General features: G+C 47.3%; 1 protein-coding gene across 20 annotated transcripts in view; it reads left to right on the plus strand.

Annotated features, from left to right (window-relative positions):
* Positions 1 to 16,347, plus strand: part of ptk2aa (protein tyrosine kinase 2aa) — a 92,107-nt gene that overhangs the window by 70,247 nt on the left and 5,513 nt on the right. For 7 of the 20 annotated variants that reach the window (XM_031586624.2, XM_031586616.2, XM_031586618.2 and 4 more), the window contains 14 exons: positions 2,093 to 2,116; positions 3,062 to 3,159; positions 3,534 to 3,618; positions 4,048 to 4,148; positions 4,300 to 4,415; positions 4,591 to 4,691; positions 4,960 to 5,049; positions 5,294 to 5,498; positions 8,371 to 8,482; positions 9,741 to 9,827; positions 10,788 to 10,931; positions 11,611 to 11,727; positions 14,848 to 14,910; positions 16,148 to 16,187. In XM_031586624.2, coding sequence (XP_031442484.1) covers positions 2,093 to 2,116; positions 3,062 to 3,159; positions 3,534 to 3,618; positions 4,048 to 4,148; positions 4,300 to 4,415; positions 4,591 to 4,691; positions 4,960 to 5,049; positions 5,294 to 5,498; positions 8,371 to 8,482; positions 9,741 to 9,827; positions 10,788 to 10,931; positions 11,611 to 11,727; positions 14,848 to 14,910; positions 16,148 to 16,187 — 1,383 coding nt within the window. The remainder of the gene's footprint in view (positions 1 to 2,092; positions 2,117 to 3,061; positions 3,160 to 3,533; positions 3,619 to 4,047; positions 4,149 to 4,299; positions 4,416 to 4,590; positions 4,692 to 4,959; positions 5,050 to 5,293; positions 5,499 to 8,370; positions 8,483 to 9,740; positions 9,828 to 10,787; positions 10,932 to 11,610; positions 11,728 to 14,847; positions 14,911 to 16,147; positions 16,188 to 16,347) is intronic. The other 13 variants (XM_031586623.2, XM_031586625.2, XM_031586632.2 and 10 more) reach the window with 4 other exon arrangements.

Consider the following 16,347-nt stretch of genomic DNA (forward strand, 5'->3'; position numbering starts at 1 on the left):
ATGTTTTAAATATTTCCAGAAAAGGTTTGCTTGAGTGCTGCCTCACGCCGAACAGATGTTCAGGCATTTCAACCAGACATTTAGAGCTTCAGAACTTAAACCTGCGGCTCACGATCGTTTACATGGCTGTCACTATTTGAAACTGTGACCGAAAAACACTGGGGTAATTAGCTTGAACTTCAGCTAACAGCTGGTACTTTTCATACAGCTAGTAAAAAATGTCTCGTTGCGTCTTCCTGCGGCCTATCACAGGCCCTCTAAGAAACCTTTTAAAATCACACATACAGTTCCATTTTGCTTAGAATCATCTTAAGGTGGACTGACCGATAGCATAGGGACTATTTTCAGCACAATATCCATTTAGTTTCGTGATGTCAGCTACTGACAACTACTGAGTTCCTTACCAGATATTGTTGAGAAGCATCAACAAGCATCCAGCTGTTTTAAAACATTACCAGGAGCTCTTCTCTTTTCGTTTGGACGTATCTTAATGTGACAAGTGTAGCATGGGTCTCTCTCCTATGCTAAACCTAGCTTGGTGATAGAAGCTGAAACTGGTTTATTGGTCAGAAAAGGACTGCATCTGTGAGGAGCCCAGTTTAGCATCTGAGTCAGCCAGCCACCAGTCAGCCAGCCAGCCAGCCAGTCAGTCAGCCAGCCAGCCAGCCAGTCACCCTCGGGCACCGTAGCCGGCCCGCGCTAATGACCCTGCGTCTCGTGGCCTCATGTGAGGCAGGGCCCAACAAAAGGCCCTGTGCACCAGGGGAAGTGCCGCCGGCCCGGCACATCATGGGGAACAGAGGGCTGTCCCAGGCCCAGCTGACTGCCTCCCTGAACTCCCCCCTTCCCCATACCCCCTCTGCCTGACCATGAAAGGCCTGAACACCATCCTAGGTTTTTATGTGCTGTGGCAGTGTAAAGCACAAGCATGAAGTACTAGTGCCTGTTAGCACTGTACAATAACATATACAGCATAGCTCCGCCACAATATTTTTAGACACTAACTGTCTGGGATGACTCCGCTCAGGGAGTTTTATGTGTCATGCTGCTCCTTGCACAAACATTTTAAGTAATGGCCCTCTTGTATAATACTGTGCCTCTCTATTTCCCTATGTAAGGCTGTACACTGCTGTCTGAGACTGCTTTTGGCAGTTTATTGTTTATTAAAACATACGTGTCTGTTTTGTTAAACACACGTGTAGGATGTGTGCTGCCAGGTGTATCTCCTTCAAATATGGTTGCCACCTGCCGTGATTTGCCACGGTTGTCATAGTATCTGTCTTGGAAAAAAAAACATTGGACACTGTATTACATATGGACTGGCAAAGTGTTGCTAATAAGAACATAAAATCTGGCTGATTGTGTACTGTAGATTCGACCACTGGATTCTACATGGCTGTGAGACCAGATCAAATAGCGTTAAGTACAAGTACATGATCAGACAGCAAATTACATTATTTTGCAAGCTTGGTCAAAAAGCGATGGCATTATTTCACCAGTATCTTGTCCACTGCCACTGTAACAGGTACAGTTATAACCTCATAGCAAAAACTGTATGCGCTAATGTAGTTGCACTGTTCACTGTACATCTTAGAGTCCAGTAGTTCATTGTTTAACTCTAGGCCATGTTGAAATGTCTGGCATGATCATCTCATGCTTCATATTTTATTTTCTGCGTCACGGCTGACGTCACTTGATCATCAGTTGAGCGGCTCCATTGTGCCTTCACACAACTGTATTGTTCTGTCTGTATTAGCAGTAGCACAGAGATCTTAGCTTAGCTTAGCTTAGCTTAGATCTTACCTCATGCCATGTAGCATTGATCCTTTAGTTTTTTCCACTTTTCTTTCCTTTCTTGCATTGTCTAATCCAATAGTCAACATCTGGGTCAGTCCTCTGTGTCCTCCACCTCAAGTGCCACTCAAGTGCTCATTTTCTCTGATGACTGTTATTTGTCGATGCCTCTTCCCGTCCGTTTGTCCTCCCCATCTCTCCATCCTGCTCTGTGTCTTGCTCTCACATTCTCTCGTGTTCAATTCTGATGGTTCTAAATACCAGCTCTTTTGCTTTTCTCCTCACTTTAAATGTCCAGCAGAGGGCTATGGCGTAGTTGAAGGTAACCCTGTCTTGCTCTCTCTTTCTTTTAGTCTTTCTTTGTCTTTTTCTGTTTCTCACTCCTGTCCTTTCGCTCTCTATCTGCCTGTATCTCTCTGTTTCTCTCCTTTTCTCTCTCCCTCCCTTTCTCTTTCTCTCACTCTTCTCTCTCGCTCTGTCTCTCTGTCTCTCTCTCCCTCTCTCTCTCTCTCACTCTTCTCTCTCTCCCTCTCTCTCTCTGATCATGTCTTTTGGTAGACTAGGCTGTTCAACTCTGGTTTTGGAAGTCCACGTTCAGGTCCCTAACCCCATTAAACAGACCTCGATGTTAACATCCTAAATGAGACGATGTGTAGACGGACTAATCTTTCTCCAGGGTTGACAGGCCTAGTTAGTATGGCGTGACTGTGACTCTGTGTGTGATCTGTGTGTGTGTGTGTGTGTGTGTGTGTGATCTGTGTGTTTGACCATTGTCCAGTGCACCTCTCCATGTCATTAACTGTGTTACATTAGCACATGTGCCTGATATACAGTTGACATGTGCACTGCTCAGATTTATTGCTTATATTTCAAAGCGGGAAATGCAACTAGCCGTAAACATGTGTGTCCGTGTGCACAGCGAGCCGAATTCAACATCTGTAAAGAATACATGCCCTGCAGTGATGCTTGTGACAGAGTGAAGTCTGCCTCCCCTTTTGTTTGATGTTTGCATGGCTGAGCATTGTGCTTGTGTTGAAGTGCCAGTCAAAGAGTGTGGAAAGACATTAGCGACCCTTAGCAATGTCCTTATTAAATGGCCTTGGTGTGCTTAAGGCATGATTGCTAGCTACCCAACACAAGGCTAAAAGAACATGCTAACCTTGCCTGAGGCCTTTCTGAAGACCATGCTGGGTCTCGAGGGGCCACTGGCAGGCAGGGGACTGCCTGAGGAAGGGGTTGTGATGCTGGGATTGCTCTGTGCCCACAGCCCGGGACTATGAGATCCAGAGGGAGCGGATCGAGCTGGGCCGCTGCATCGGGGAGGGACAGTTTGGAGACGTCCATCAGGGAGTCTACGCCAGCACGGTATGCAAGCTCTTGGTCACACACACACACACACGCACACACGCACACACGCACACACACACACACACACACACACACACACACACACACACACACACACAGAGAGAAACCAAACATCTACCTTGCCAGACAATATCCCCAACATTTGCTTAGGACATTTTAGTCGTTTCGTTTAACTTTGAAAACTGTTTTCTCAATTACCACAGACAGTGATTCAGTCAGGTCAGTCCTTGACAGGCACTGTATTTTTGTGAGGCCACCATAAAAAGTATTTTTAGCAGTATGCTCACATCTGACGGTGTTGTACACAGGCAATCCCTCTCCGTGATCATCACTGTGATTTTCCTGTGTGCTTTTGTCCTCCCCTTCTCCAGGAGAATCCCACTCTGTCTGTGGCCATCAAGACCTGTAAGAACTGCACCTCGGACAGCGTCCGCGAGAAGTTCCTACAGGAGGCCTGTGAGTTCCAAACAGGGATTTTGATTTGTTAGCGTGTGTGTGTGTGTGTGTGTGTGTGTGTGTGTGTGTGTGTGTGTATACATAGATGTGTGTGTGTGGGTACATATGTGTTTGCATGTGAGTGTGACTATACAAATGTGTGGCTATCAATCTGTGTGCATATGTACTCTGTGTGTGGGTGTGTGTGCTAAGGTTGGGTCTTATCATGTTGAGGACGTGATTTTAAAATACTGTGGATGTGGTCTGACAAATGAGGAAGTCCGTCTCCTTGTCGTGGCCTCTGTGTCACTTTGTGACCACACCATTAGTCAGATTTCCTCAAAACAAAACCATCTATTCCAAGGGATTGCACCTTACACACATTTCTCTGACAGTATGAGTAATGAGTCATTTCCATTCAATAAATATTTTGCCTTGCTGTTTAACCAGTGACCATGAGACAGTTTGACCATCCCAACATTGTGAAGCTGATCGGCGTCATCACAGAAAACCCAGTTTGGATTATCATGGAGCTGTGCACCATGGGAGAGGTGAGGCCTGACAAGTACACACACACACACACACACACACACACACACACACACACACACACACACACACACACAAAGTTACCACTGTCCTTCTCTTATGTTTGTATGGGACTTATGGGAAAGTGTCTTGTCTGAATGTGTGTCTTTGCAGCTGAGGTCCTTCCTACAAGTCAGGAAATACAGTCTGGATCTGGCGTCACTAATACTCTTTGCGCACCAGCTAAGCACAGCGCTGGCCTATCTGGAGAGCAAGCGCTTTGTGCACAGGTAAAACCCAAACAGGCCTTGAGGCGCAGAAATCATTTAAAAGACAAAAATGCTTTAATGATTGCTTTATTCCTTTTCCCCTTGTTTAGCCTCATCAATTTCATGCTGGATAAAGTTTTGAGCAGGCTCTTTGTGTGTGACTGTGTGTGCGTGTGTGTGTGCGTGCTTTCTGCAGGGACATCGCTGCCAGAAACGTCCTAGTGTCTTCCGCTGACTGTGTGAAACTGGGAGACTTTGGGCTCTCCAGATACATGGAGGACAGCTCCTACTACAAAGGTAAATTACTTCGAACAACATCCAGAATGTTACACTGGGATTGCGAACTGCGTTGTTGATAATTGCAAATGGATCAAAATGACATAGTAAAGCACTGTGAACTGTGGAGAACATGCAATATCGCCATCTCCTGGTCATTTCTGAGAAGGCAGGGAGAGGCTTGCCAGTGTCAGTTTACGTGCTGTGTAATTGAGCAAGGGATTCAGTTCCTTGACTGTTTGACTGCAGTTTGGCAGCTTGTGATCCCAACCTGTCTCTCTCCTTTCAGCCTCCAAAGGGAAACTGCCCATCAAATGGATGGCTCCAGAGTCCATCAACTTCAGGCGATTCACCTCCGCCAGTGATGTGTGGATGTTTGGTGGGTTACCCCCTGATATTATACAAGTTAATGAAATTATACATAAAAAAATGAATTAGTACTTTGCAGATACAGTATCCTCATGACAGTGATGGCACAAAAAAGCCGTCACCTTGAGGCTAAACATTGACAAGAAGAATACTAATAAAAGCGTGCATAGGAGCATATAAGATTTTAAGAAATGAATTAGCAGTTGATTAACAGAATCTCTCTCCCTCTCTCCTTTTCTCCTTGGCTTTCTCAGGTGTGTGCATGTGGGAGATCCTCATGTTCGGCATCAAGCCCTTCCAGGGTGTGAAGAACAACGACGTAATCGGGCGGATCGAGAACGGCGAGCGGCTGGCCATGCCACCCAACTGCCCCCCGACCCTCTACAGCTTGATGACCAAGTGCTGGGCCTACGACCCCAGCAAGAGGCCCCGCTTCACGGAGCTCAAGACTCAGCTCAGGTATCCTCCAACCCCAACCATTTACCCCCAGTGTGCATTAAAATGTGCCACAGATATACAGCATGCTTGTGAGTATTAACATAACATTACGTAACCTTACATAACATTCATTGCCTATGGACATTAATAGAATGAATGTGTACGAATGTGTTTCGGTGTGGCTTTGTGGATGCTATGATTTTGGACACTTTGTAAAGAGTTTGGTATTGAAAGTGAGCATGTGACTTCATGGAAGGACTGATAACCAAATGGATGCGGTCAGTGGGGCACTGGCCTGTAGTGGACACACTTAACTGGTCATTGCTATTCGACTGAAGTAGTTGTAAGCATTTCTGATACTGTCAAAGTCCTCAGAGGATGTGGTCTGCCTTGTCTCAGTCTCTCAAGGCCCGACAAGTACTACTACATGTGTCCTTAAGTGCCAATTTGTCTGAAATGTTCGAAGTTTGAACAATGGCGGGGGAGTTCAGAGTACCAGAACGTATATGGCATCCGTTGGTCTCGGCACACAATGGTGTACCACGCCTGTTCGGCCCGTGGTGCTCCTGGTGGAGTGGCCAATGAGGCCCACTCTGGAGTGGCATCTCTGTAACCGCTGTGACCCAAGGAAGCGATCTCTCGCATACATCCCTGAAGCGGAGGTGTGGTCATCCAACTGGCCTTGCTCCCCTCTGCAAGCTCACCACATAGCATAACATAAAAGACATCAAACATAAACCGTGCAAAGTAATACCACGCACCAATGATCAGTGGTGCTCTCAACAAGTTTTGAGTAACCGCCAGAGAGAAAACCAGCCTCGTCTCAGTCCAATGTTGCCACAGTGCACAACCAAAATTGAAAGATGTTGTCTCCAGGCATGATCTTTTTTTCACAAATGTCACCTCTGGCCCCACGAGACCAACCCAAAGTATATGTGTCGTTTGTGGTACATGTTATTTATAGAGCAGAGTGCAGACACAGGGTGGGAGGGGACATGAATTACAATGTGTTGCGATTCCGTTTCCACCCACTAGATGTCCCCACTCTGTTGTGGGCATGAAATGCCTGAAATGAGTAATGACTAAACTGGCAGTACATGTTTTAGTCAGACCCAAAAGATAACAAGCGGACAAATACATCCTGCTATTCTTTCGTTTGCCTTTTACAGGAAGTCCTTATGGTTGTCTAAATAGGGCTGCAGATGGTTGTACGTCCCTTTGAGCAGGAAGTTGAGTTTGTCTTCTACTCATAGATCCATTGTATGGGTACTCTCTGTGATGCCTGAAGTCATTAAATCTTGCTGCACATTAATGGTAAATTGTTCCAGCTCCATTGAGGGGAAAGAGCAGTTTAGAGGCATTCTTGGGACCACTAACCCCGGCTCCAAGAGGATCCTTTGTGCCAACAAGCATTTATGGGTTCCTGTGAGCACTGTTAAGGAATGATTGTTGCAAATTGGTGCCCCACACACACATTCACTCTCACTCTCTCTCACACACACACACACACACACACACACACATACACACACACACACACACACACACACAATCACCTGGGCCTGTGAAAGCTCCACTGCCCTTGCTGTTAAGGTATTCAGGGCTTGCCAGCTTGGCTTGTGTTGTACTGCCCTGGAAGGCCTGGGCCCTGGTCGTCCCACACAACCCACCCTCACACTGACTGCCAGGCTCCAGTCTTTAAGCGATGGCCCACGGCCAAGAGCAACATCTTACCTCCAGCCAGGGGGGGCTGGGGGAGGAGAATGAGTGAGAGATTGAGTTAGTGATGGAGAGGGGGGTAAAAAAACGAGTGTAAGACAAAGCAAGAGTAATTGGAACAGCAATGTAGAACGAGAGAGAGAGGAAGAAAAAGAGAAAGAGAAACTCAAGAGTGGAGAAAGAGAGCTCCCCACAGAAAGACGGACAGAGTGCAGGAAAGAGGAGGACTGATAAAAGGTCTTGTTCCTTCAACACTTGGAACACACTTTCAGCGACACCAGCCTTCCTTCAAGTTTGTGAGTAACCAGCCCTAGCAGAAGTGGGTTGCACTTTGAACGCCTGTGGTTATGGTATTTGTGTGTGTGTGTGTGTGTGTGTGTGTGTGTGTGTGTGTGTGTGTGTGTGTGTGTGTGTGTGTGTGTGTGTGTGTGTGTGTGTGTGTGTGTGTGTGTGTGTGTGTGTGTGTGTGTGTGTGTGTGTGTGTGTGTGTGTGTGTCTCTCAGATGTGATCATATCTGTGCATGATGATGCGCTCTGAGCACCCGCGGCATTGAGGAGGGTCTAACCCTCACACGGTAGCTCTGCTGGTTTTGACTGGACGTTCGTTCCTTTGTAGTACCTGAACTCGATTAGCATAGATGGGGCTGTGTCTGGATATGTGGCCTTTATTTTGTGGATGGGCGACTTCCTGCTTCGGGTAAACGTAGCGTTGTCCATAGTAACGGTTGATGAGTAGACAATGACTGAATGTGGCTTGGGGTTGAGGAGTCATGTCAAGTTGTCTGTTGAGAGGGGTTCTAAGTCCTACTAATGGAATATAGAAAAGCTACTGATCATTGAAAACATTTTTATCTGAAGTGTCTGTCTGTCTTTGATATGTCGTAGTTCAGATTTGCCCTGAAATAACACTGTAATATGATCTGAGATATCAGTTAGCATGTATGATATCCTGATATGCTAGAACCGTATAAATGATGAAAGCTTAACCCAAAAAAAATAGTACTACGTTTCATTGTTAAGCGTATGATTTTTGCTTACCATTGTAATGATAGTCCTTGTAGCAGTGTTTGCTGCAGGTTCTGAGGAACTGATCAATCAGGATATTGATGGAGGGTTTGTCATTCGTCAGCGATGTCAACTGTGGGCTCTCTCTGCTCCCCCCTCCCCTGTGCAGCACCATCCTGGACGAGGAGAAGGCTCAGCAGGAGGAGAGGATGAGGATGGAGATGAGGAGGCAGGTCACCGTCTCTTGGGACTCGGGCGGCTCCGACGAGGCTCCCCCTAAAGTAAGACCACACCCTCACAAACATACAGTGTATATATGGACTGTTATTTCTCTCTCTCTTTCTCTCCCTCACACACACACACACACACACACACACACACACACACACACACACACCACCTTGCGCTGAGTTGGCAACATGCATGATTCAGCAAATCTTAATATGGCTGCTGGTTTGTACCTTAATATGGCTGCTGGCTTATACCGTGGTCAACACGCTGTTCTCGCTTTAGTTCCATTCTCTAACAAGACTGTGTCATGTCTGCATTCTGATATATTGCTCATAGAGGTATTTCTCTCTGTTGCTGAAATATGTCCTTGTGTCAGGGAGAGATGGGGGGTCTCGTGTAGCTAGGAGACCAGCATAAATACAGCGCAGAAGTTATAGCAGATGAAGTCAGAGCTTGTTGAGCGAAGCTGTGATGAATGGCTTTTACGAGTCCAAGGAGAGTTCAGAGCACAGCAAGCAAAGCTCATTTGTGACGCTCTCTCTCTGTCTGTTAAGTTGGCTGTGCTGTGCTGTGCTGTGCTGTGCTGTGCTGTGCTGTGCTGTGCTGTGCTGTGCTGTGCTGTGCTGTCCTGTCCTGTCCTGTCCTGTCCTGTCCTGTCCTGTCCTGTCCTGTCCTGTCCTGTCCTGTCCTGTCCTGTCCTGTCCTGTCCTGTCCTGTGCTGTGCTGTGCTGTGCTGTGCTGTGCTGTCCTTAGCTGTTTGTGTGCACTATAACAGAATGTCTTTCTGTTGGGGGGTCAGCGTTCTGGAGAATTGGACCCTACCAGACATATTGTATCTGAGGCTTTGGCCTTGTCTGATTTTGGATTAATCGAGAATTCCATTTAAAAATAGATTAAATTAAGAATTCCATATAGATTATATAGATGTAATAGACTTAATTAAGAAATGTGTTGAACTAACTGTTCAAAAATAAAATGAATGCCCAAATAGATAAAAAAAAGAAAACAAGGTAGCTACATGGCTTTGGCTTCTTAGTGGGTGTGACTTCCTTCAAGTATAAATACCTTTAACCATGAACACAACACACACACCCTCAGAGGTGTGAAACAGTAATGCCGTATTAACAAACACAACATTGCTTTATCTCTCTCTCTCTCTCTCTCAATCTCTCTCTCTCTCTGTTCCTTGCGTCTGTCACCTTATTTCTCTCATGTGCACTCAAAATGTTGGCCGATGAAGGAGCTGATTACCGATACATCATCTTACCTCTCTTCTCTTCTTGTCCCTCTCTCTCTTCCTCCCTGCAGCCCAGTAGACCTGGCTACCCCAGTCCTCGCTCCAGTGAGGGCTTCTACCCCAGCCCTCAGCATGCTGGGCAGCACAACCATTATCAGGTACACACACACACTCACACTCTCACACTCTCACTCACTCACACTCTCACTCACTCTCACTCACTCACACTCACTCACACTCACACACACACACACACACACACACACACACACACACACCCCCTGAGGCCACTGGTTAGCTAGTCTTTGTGAGTGCATTTCTAGGTTGGTCTATACAAGGGTACTGATTGTTGCAGAGTTTATTCCTTCACCACATCAGTACTGGTTTATACTAGACCTGAATATATGCAATGTGTGCGCATTGTTCTCCATTGCAGTTAAATATGTCTGCACCTATGCAGAAGAAGATAGCTTAACAGGCCAAGCTTGTCATGCTTGTCATCCCACTGAGCCCTCAAGGAATGAATGAAAAGTTTTTAAGTTGTTTTACAGTGCCCCAGCCTGTCATAAAGCAAGCTGACAGCAGGCATTTCCTGTAAGGCCCGTTAAAAGTACTGGCATTGTTGACTTGAGACAGATTCCATCTGCTGAAAAAATTCTCTCTCTCAAATATTCAGTTGTTATCGCTTTTTTTTTGTTAAGGGTTAGGGGGGCGGTGGGGGGGGGGCATGCTGGCTTTGCTCTTTTGCCTTATAAGGCATTCCTTGTTTTAAAGGGCAAGACATTTTTTTGGTTATTGTTGTTATGAGCCCTCAACCCCCATTTAGTCATTTTATTTTTAGGCCTTTAATGGGTGAGGATTGGAGATTGCATGAGGGTTGCAAGAGGGTTGCATGAGGATTGTGTATGTCTTACTGGGTTACTGCACTGGGGGGGGGTGTGGGTGGATATCGTGAGAATTTGGGGTCAGTGGAAGAGGTTTCTGCATGTCCTTGGAGTCTTGCACTGGAGTCTAGAGCCTGATAAACCTGAACTTTATGGAGGCTAGTATAAACCAGCTGAATTCTACAGTGGACTTGTTCAGTCCAGCCCGTCTTTAACCATTGTGAACATGTTCAGGTGTCTGGTTACCCCTCGCCGCACGGCAGCATGTCCTCCATGCCCAGCGGAGGCTACCCCCCTCAGGCCTCCGTCCTGGACCCCCATGACTCCTGGAACCACCACAGACCACAGGACGTTCCCATGTGGTCCCCCAATGTAGAGGTAAGTCATACCCCCCCCTACAAAAACATCTACACCTCACACACATTAAAATGGTAACTCGCCTTTTAACCTAAGCTATTTCAGATGACTTTAGTGCATCAGGGGTCTTTGCTTACTTCTGTGCTTTCAATCAAATCACTCGACTCTTCCCAGCGTAGATTAGAATAACTAACAGGATCTGTAAACAATCAAAACGATTCACTGCACTTCCTGCAACTGTGTGCTGTTTGGATTGAAATTGACTTTCTTGGCTCATATTACCTTAGCGGATGTTAAGCCGCTACTAACTGCAACAAACATTATTGAGCTACCTCTTTCTCTGTCAGCCTGGGAGCTACTGATACCACATGGCTCTGTTAGCCTGTACACTATTAGCTAGCTAACTAACTCCCAAACTTCAATTAACTGAAATGCCTATTAGCCCGAATGCTACTAATACCTCAACTGAAATTAACTAAAATCCATATTAGCCTTGGTACAGCCACCAAACTAGTGCCACCACACTAGTGCCACTCAACCACAGGGACCCACTTCTAGCTGGTACCCTACTAAGACCTACCTCACATGAACCGATGTGAGTTGTGCGGTGCTAGCCCCGGACGCCACTAACAACCCCGAGCCCCAAAATTGCAATGAAATGAAGTGAACTGACGTGCCGCGCCTCGCTCCACCCCTTTAGGACGGAGGGGCTCTAAGCCAGGTGCTGCCCCCCCACCTGATGGAGGAGCGGCTGATGATGCAGCAGCAGCAGATGGAGGAGGACCAGCGCTGGCTGGAGCAGGAGGAGAGCTTCTTGGTAACGGCTCCATATTCTGCTGCAGGGGGAGCGCCGGCCACTCTCTGGCTTCTGAGCGGACCTCTGGAGACACTCTGGGGACGGGGCGCCCTCTATATTCTGGGGATTCTATTCTGTCGCCCTCTATATTCTGGGGATTCTATTCTGTCGCCCTCTCTTGTGGCATTTCAGGGATTTTGGGGCTAGCTCTAGACCGAAGGTTTATTAACCTCTAGGTTCATTGAGTAAAAGTGCTATATATCGTTTGCAATAAATAGTTGCCATTTGTTTGTTACCACATTGCTTCATGAGTTAGACTGTTCGGGCAGATGTATAGAAAACCCCCCAAAACGTTTTGAACCGGAACTTTAAACACTTCTGCACTGCGTCTTGAAATGGTTCTCAGTGGTTGGTTTTCTGGGTTTGGGTGATGCTTTTTTCTAAAGCTTCTTCCTGCACAAGGATTGCCTTTTCTCTATGGCAATGGACTCATCTCTGCTGGGAATTGAGCCTTTCCTACTTTGAAAGTCTTCTTGCACTGTGACAAGTGTGGACTAGAAATGCATTGGACTGAAACAGATTGAACTGGAGTTGATTTCAACTGAGGGCATTGCGTTTCACTGAACCAAATCGGATCAAATTCAGAGGTTGTCACCACCACCACAGCCCAATATGGTGTTGTTTTGATCTGAAGATGTTTGGAATATTCAGTGTTGCTGTCAAAATTGTGAAGTGCCATGTTTGTTTTGGAATTCTAAGCAACTTGTGTCGACACCTTTTTTTGCGCCTTAGAAGGATGTGAAGTTTTCTTGGGAGTCTCAGTGTCTTCATAACAAGTTATAAACCAGTTTCATGTCTACAATCCTGCCTCCTGGAGTAAACAGAGAATCCTGTCTAAACTGCAGTGAACAGGTTACTTGAGATGCAACCTGCCAGCACCTGAATCAGCCAGTCATCCGTACTCTCTGAATTAGTGTTGGCGCGCATCGGCCCCCATGTGTTCACGTTTTCTCTGAACATCTGGTGTGGTTGTTGGTTTTTACCTTTTAGCCGAACCGGTGCTGTGGGGATATTTCACTGTCGTTCTCTTGCCATTAAAAGAGGCTCCCGGTTGCTTAAAAACAAAGCTATAAATCTATAAAAGTGTGGCCGCGAGGGGAGCGCAGTCCAACCTGCAGCCACAGATCCACCTCCCCCAGGAAACGTCCCGGCATCCGTCGGAACACTACATCCCCCGAAAGAGAACTGTTTTCTGGCTCGTCGCGACGGGAGAGTGGAGTCCTCTCTGGAACGCTGCGTGGAAGCTGACTGGAGAGAGATCACTATCTCTCACTCTCTGCCAAGCCGCATCTGAGGCGGCGGCCTACTCCATGTAAACAGGCCTCTCACCACTCAAGTCCGTTATTAAAAAGAAATAAGTCGCTGATGCGCGTTCGACGTCAATACGGGGCCGGTGTGAAAACAGTGCACGGCTTTTTCGTCCAAAAGCAGGAGGTGTTGAGAAACGATCGAAAGCCAGTGGGGGAAGCAGCCGACCACCACGTTTGTTTTGGACAGGGATGATGGGAAGTTCCAGAGAGGTTCGGTAATGCTGGTCGCAGGTACTTGAGTGAGTGGCCACTGTAATTTGGAAGCACCTCGACTTCCTGGTGAGGTCACCTCCATGCTGCGAGAGCTGTCTCTCTCTCTCTCTTTCTCTCCCTCGCTCTCTTTCTCTTCCTCTCTCTCGTTCTTTTCTCTCTCTGTTTCTCCAACTGTCCCTCTCTGCCTCTCTCCCTCCTTTATTTTTCCTTTCCTCCAATGGAAAGTCTGGCACCTCTCCTCTCCTTAGACAGGGTTCATCTGGTCATCCATTACTGACAGTTGCCTTTGGCTGCCCAGGGGCTTTTGTGGGAACCGCTGGAAATCACCAGCATTTTGGAGCTTCTCTGTAAACCCCTAAAGATAGGTGCCACCTTAGATTGTTGTCAAACCATATCTATGAATACTAGGGGCCCCTTGGCAGAATCCAGTATCTGTTCTGTCCTGCTTTTTTATTTAGCAGGGGGAATTCTTTGACTTCATTGCGGCGAGAAAATGTAGTAATTACAGTGATGTCAAACGCTACTTTTGTTGGCTTAATTTGATGGTGTAAAACCAGCATGGCTCATTTAGAGACGGAGAGATAGAGGGATCATGAGAGAGTTAGAGAGGCTAAGCAAATCAGCAGAGAGAATAGTTGGAGCGAGCGAGGGAGGGAGTGAGAGGAAAGAGAGAGAGGAAGAGAGAGAGAGAGAGGGAGAGGAGTCTCTTGGCCGAGTGTTTTCTCGGCATGAATCCGTCAGGCGCATTTTTAAAGCCTTCCCCCCTAGCTGGAGAGACTCGCTCCCTCGCTCCCTCACTCGCTTGCCCCCTCGCGCTGCCGATGGACTCTCTCTCGGCACTCTCTCTCCGCTCGCACAGGCTCCGGGCTCACAGGATGCACGTTTTCAAGTCCTGCTTCGGGAAAACGGTACGGGAGATGGCGCACATTTTTGTTGGTCTTTTGTTGGATTCCATGTGTGGAGGTTTTCGTGGGGGGAATCTCAAGTTTGTTTTGTGGTTCATGCCTCTTTGGGTGCAGCTGAATAACTTGCAACTTGATTGGATTTTTATAGGACTGTGAGTTTGTCTGCATGCTTGAGTCTACAGAGAAACATGGTTTGATACTGTTTTTAATGCCGGTTGCATTTGTCTAAGCTAATGTGTATGTGGGTTTATATTTGTCTGACTGACTCTTGTGTATCTGTGTGTATTGTTGTGTGTATCTGGGGGGGACACCTGACATTTGTAAACTAACCTCATGGTACTTGACCGAATCAATGGAAAGCAAATGCTACTTAATAGTATTGGCGATACAGTTATAACAACTCATTGATGTGATGATGGTCATGAATGTACTTCTTTTCTGGAAGTAATGTGGTTTTTGCATAGTATAGTGAAAGACATGGAAAGTCATGAATGATACTCTGGAGCCTGGAACTTTATGTACTGCATACTGGCTGGAAATGGGAAGAAAACGGGATGATAATGGGTTTCCTTTTTTGAATCTCTCCGCTCTCTCTCTCTCTCTCTCCTTTCTCTCTATCCTCTCTCTCTCGCTGCCTCTTTTTTTTGGTGCAGAAGCCGGAATCCAGGAACTCGAGGGGCAGCTTTGACCGCGAGGATGGCAGTCTCCAGGGCCCAGTGAGTTTTCCCATGTCTTGTGCTTTCTTTATGTTTACTCCCACAGGGACTTGCCCATTTTCTATATCCATATCTATCCCTGCCGCTTTCGTCTTCCCTGAACTTTCCAAAACTCTGTTTTTCTCCTCTTTCTCCGACTCTCTGCTTCCCTCCTCACACTTCTCCCTCCGACTGTTTGCAACGTCTTCTTCAATGTTTTCCATATTCACGACTAAAGACTCAGGAATTTAAAGCTGGAATACTTGCAGTGCTAGTTGTTAAATAAAGCTGGCATGCAGAGGGGGGTTTTTACCTTTGAAGAGGAGCCTCCCCTTCACACCCTGCCCCCACCCCTACCTGCCCTGCGGGCATGTCATCTGCTGTTAACCTCAGAACCTCCCAAATGAAGGTCTGTATTAGCGAGGTGGAGTAGTAGTAGTAGTAGTAGTAGTAGTAGTAGCGGTAGCACACTGATGTTTTGAGAGAGAGCAGACCTGGACATGAGGGCGATGTGAATGTTTGTTTTTCGGATCCCAGCCGCACGGCTCATCCCCAGTCGTTAGCTCCTGGCCCCACAAGCAACCACTTTTCGTGCCACCATGGCCACTGGGTAATCTGGAAGAAAAAAAACAAACAGGCGTCAGCAAGGGAGGGAGAGAGAGAGAGAGAGAGAGAGAAAGAAAAAAAGGAGGGAGAGAGAGAGGACCCACAAAACCAGGCCCCATTTTCAGCAAGTAATTACAGAACTGTCTGAACACAGCTAGAGAGAGGAAGCGCTGGTATGCAGTGTGAGTAAAAGTTTGTGTGTGAGAGAGCGAGGGAGTGAGAGTCAGTCTGGGAGGGAGGGAGGGAGGGAGTGAGTGAGTGAAAGTGAGAGAGAGCCAGAATGGCGAGCGCACATTTAAATACAGCTTGGGAGACCAGCCAAGGGTGCTGCTATCCGCGGGGAGAAAAAAAATGTAGCCGGGGCTCGGAATGCCGATCATGCATTTTGGACGCCTGCCCCCATGAGAAGGTCTGAGCATGCTGGGACAACCACAAGCAGCACCCACAATAACACGCAACGCCCCCTTATACTCCACTCTCCCCAGCTCCTCTTCTCTCTCCCCCCCCTCCTCTCCGCTGCCATAAATGCCTCCTGCTAGTCACACAGACAGACAGGGGTGACGGGTGCCCCTGTGGGCGCCCCCCCCCCCCCCCCCCCCTCCCTGTGCGTGCCCTCTGACGGCCTGTTTGTGTTTCTATTTTTCTCCGGCAGACGGGAAACCAGCACATATACCAGCCCGTGGGCAAGCCAGGTAAGAGCGACATGGCGGCGTGTGGCGGGGGTGATTGCTGCAGGGCTCTCGCCCACCTCCTCTCCTCTCCTCTCCCCTCCTCTCCTCTCCTCTCCTCTCCTCAGCAGATTCTTAACTAACCAGCAGGCAGCCACAAGGCACTAAGCCTTCTGGGAATTGT

Source organism: Clupea harengus, chromosome 19, assembly GCF_900700415.2.
Source record: "Clupea harengus chromosome 19, Ch_v2.0.2, whole genome shotgun sequence".
Lineage (NCBI taxonomy): Eukaryota > Metazoa > Chordata > Actinopteri > Clupeiformes > Clupeidae > Clupea > Clupea harengus.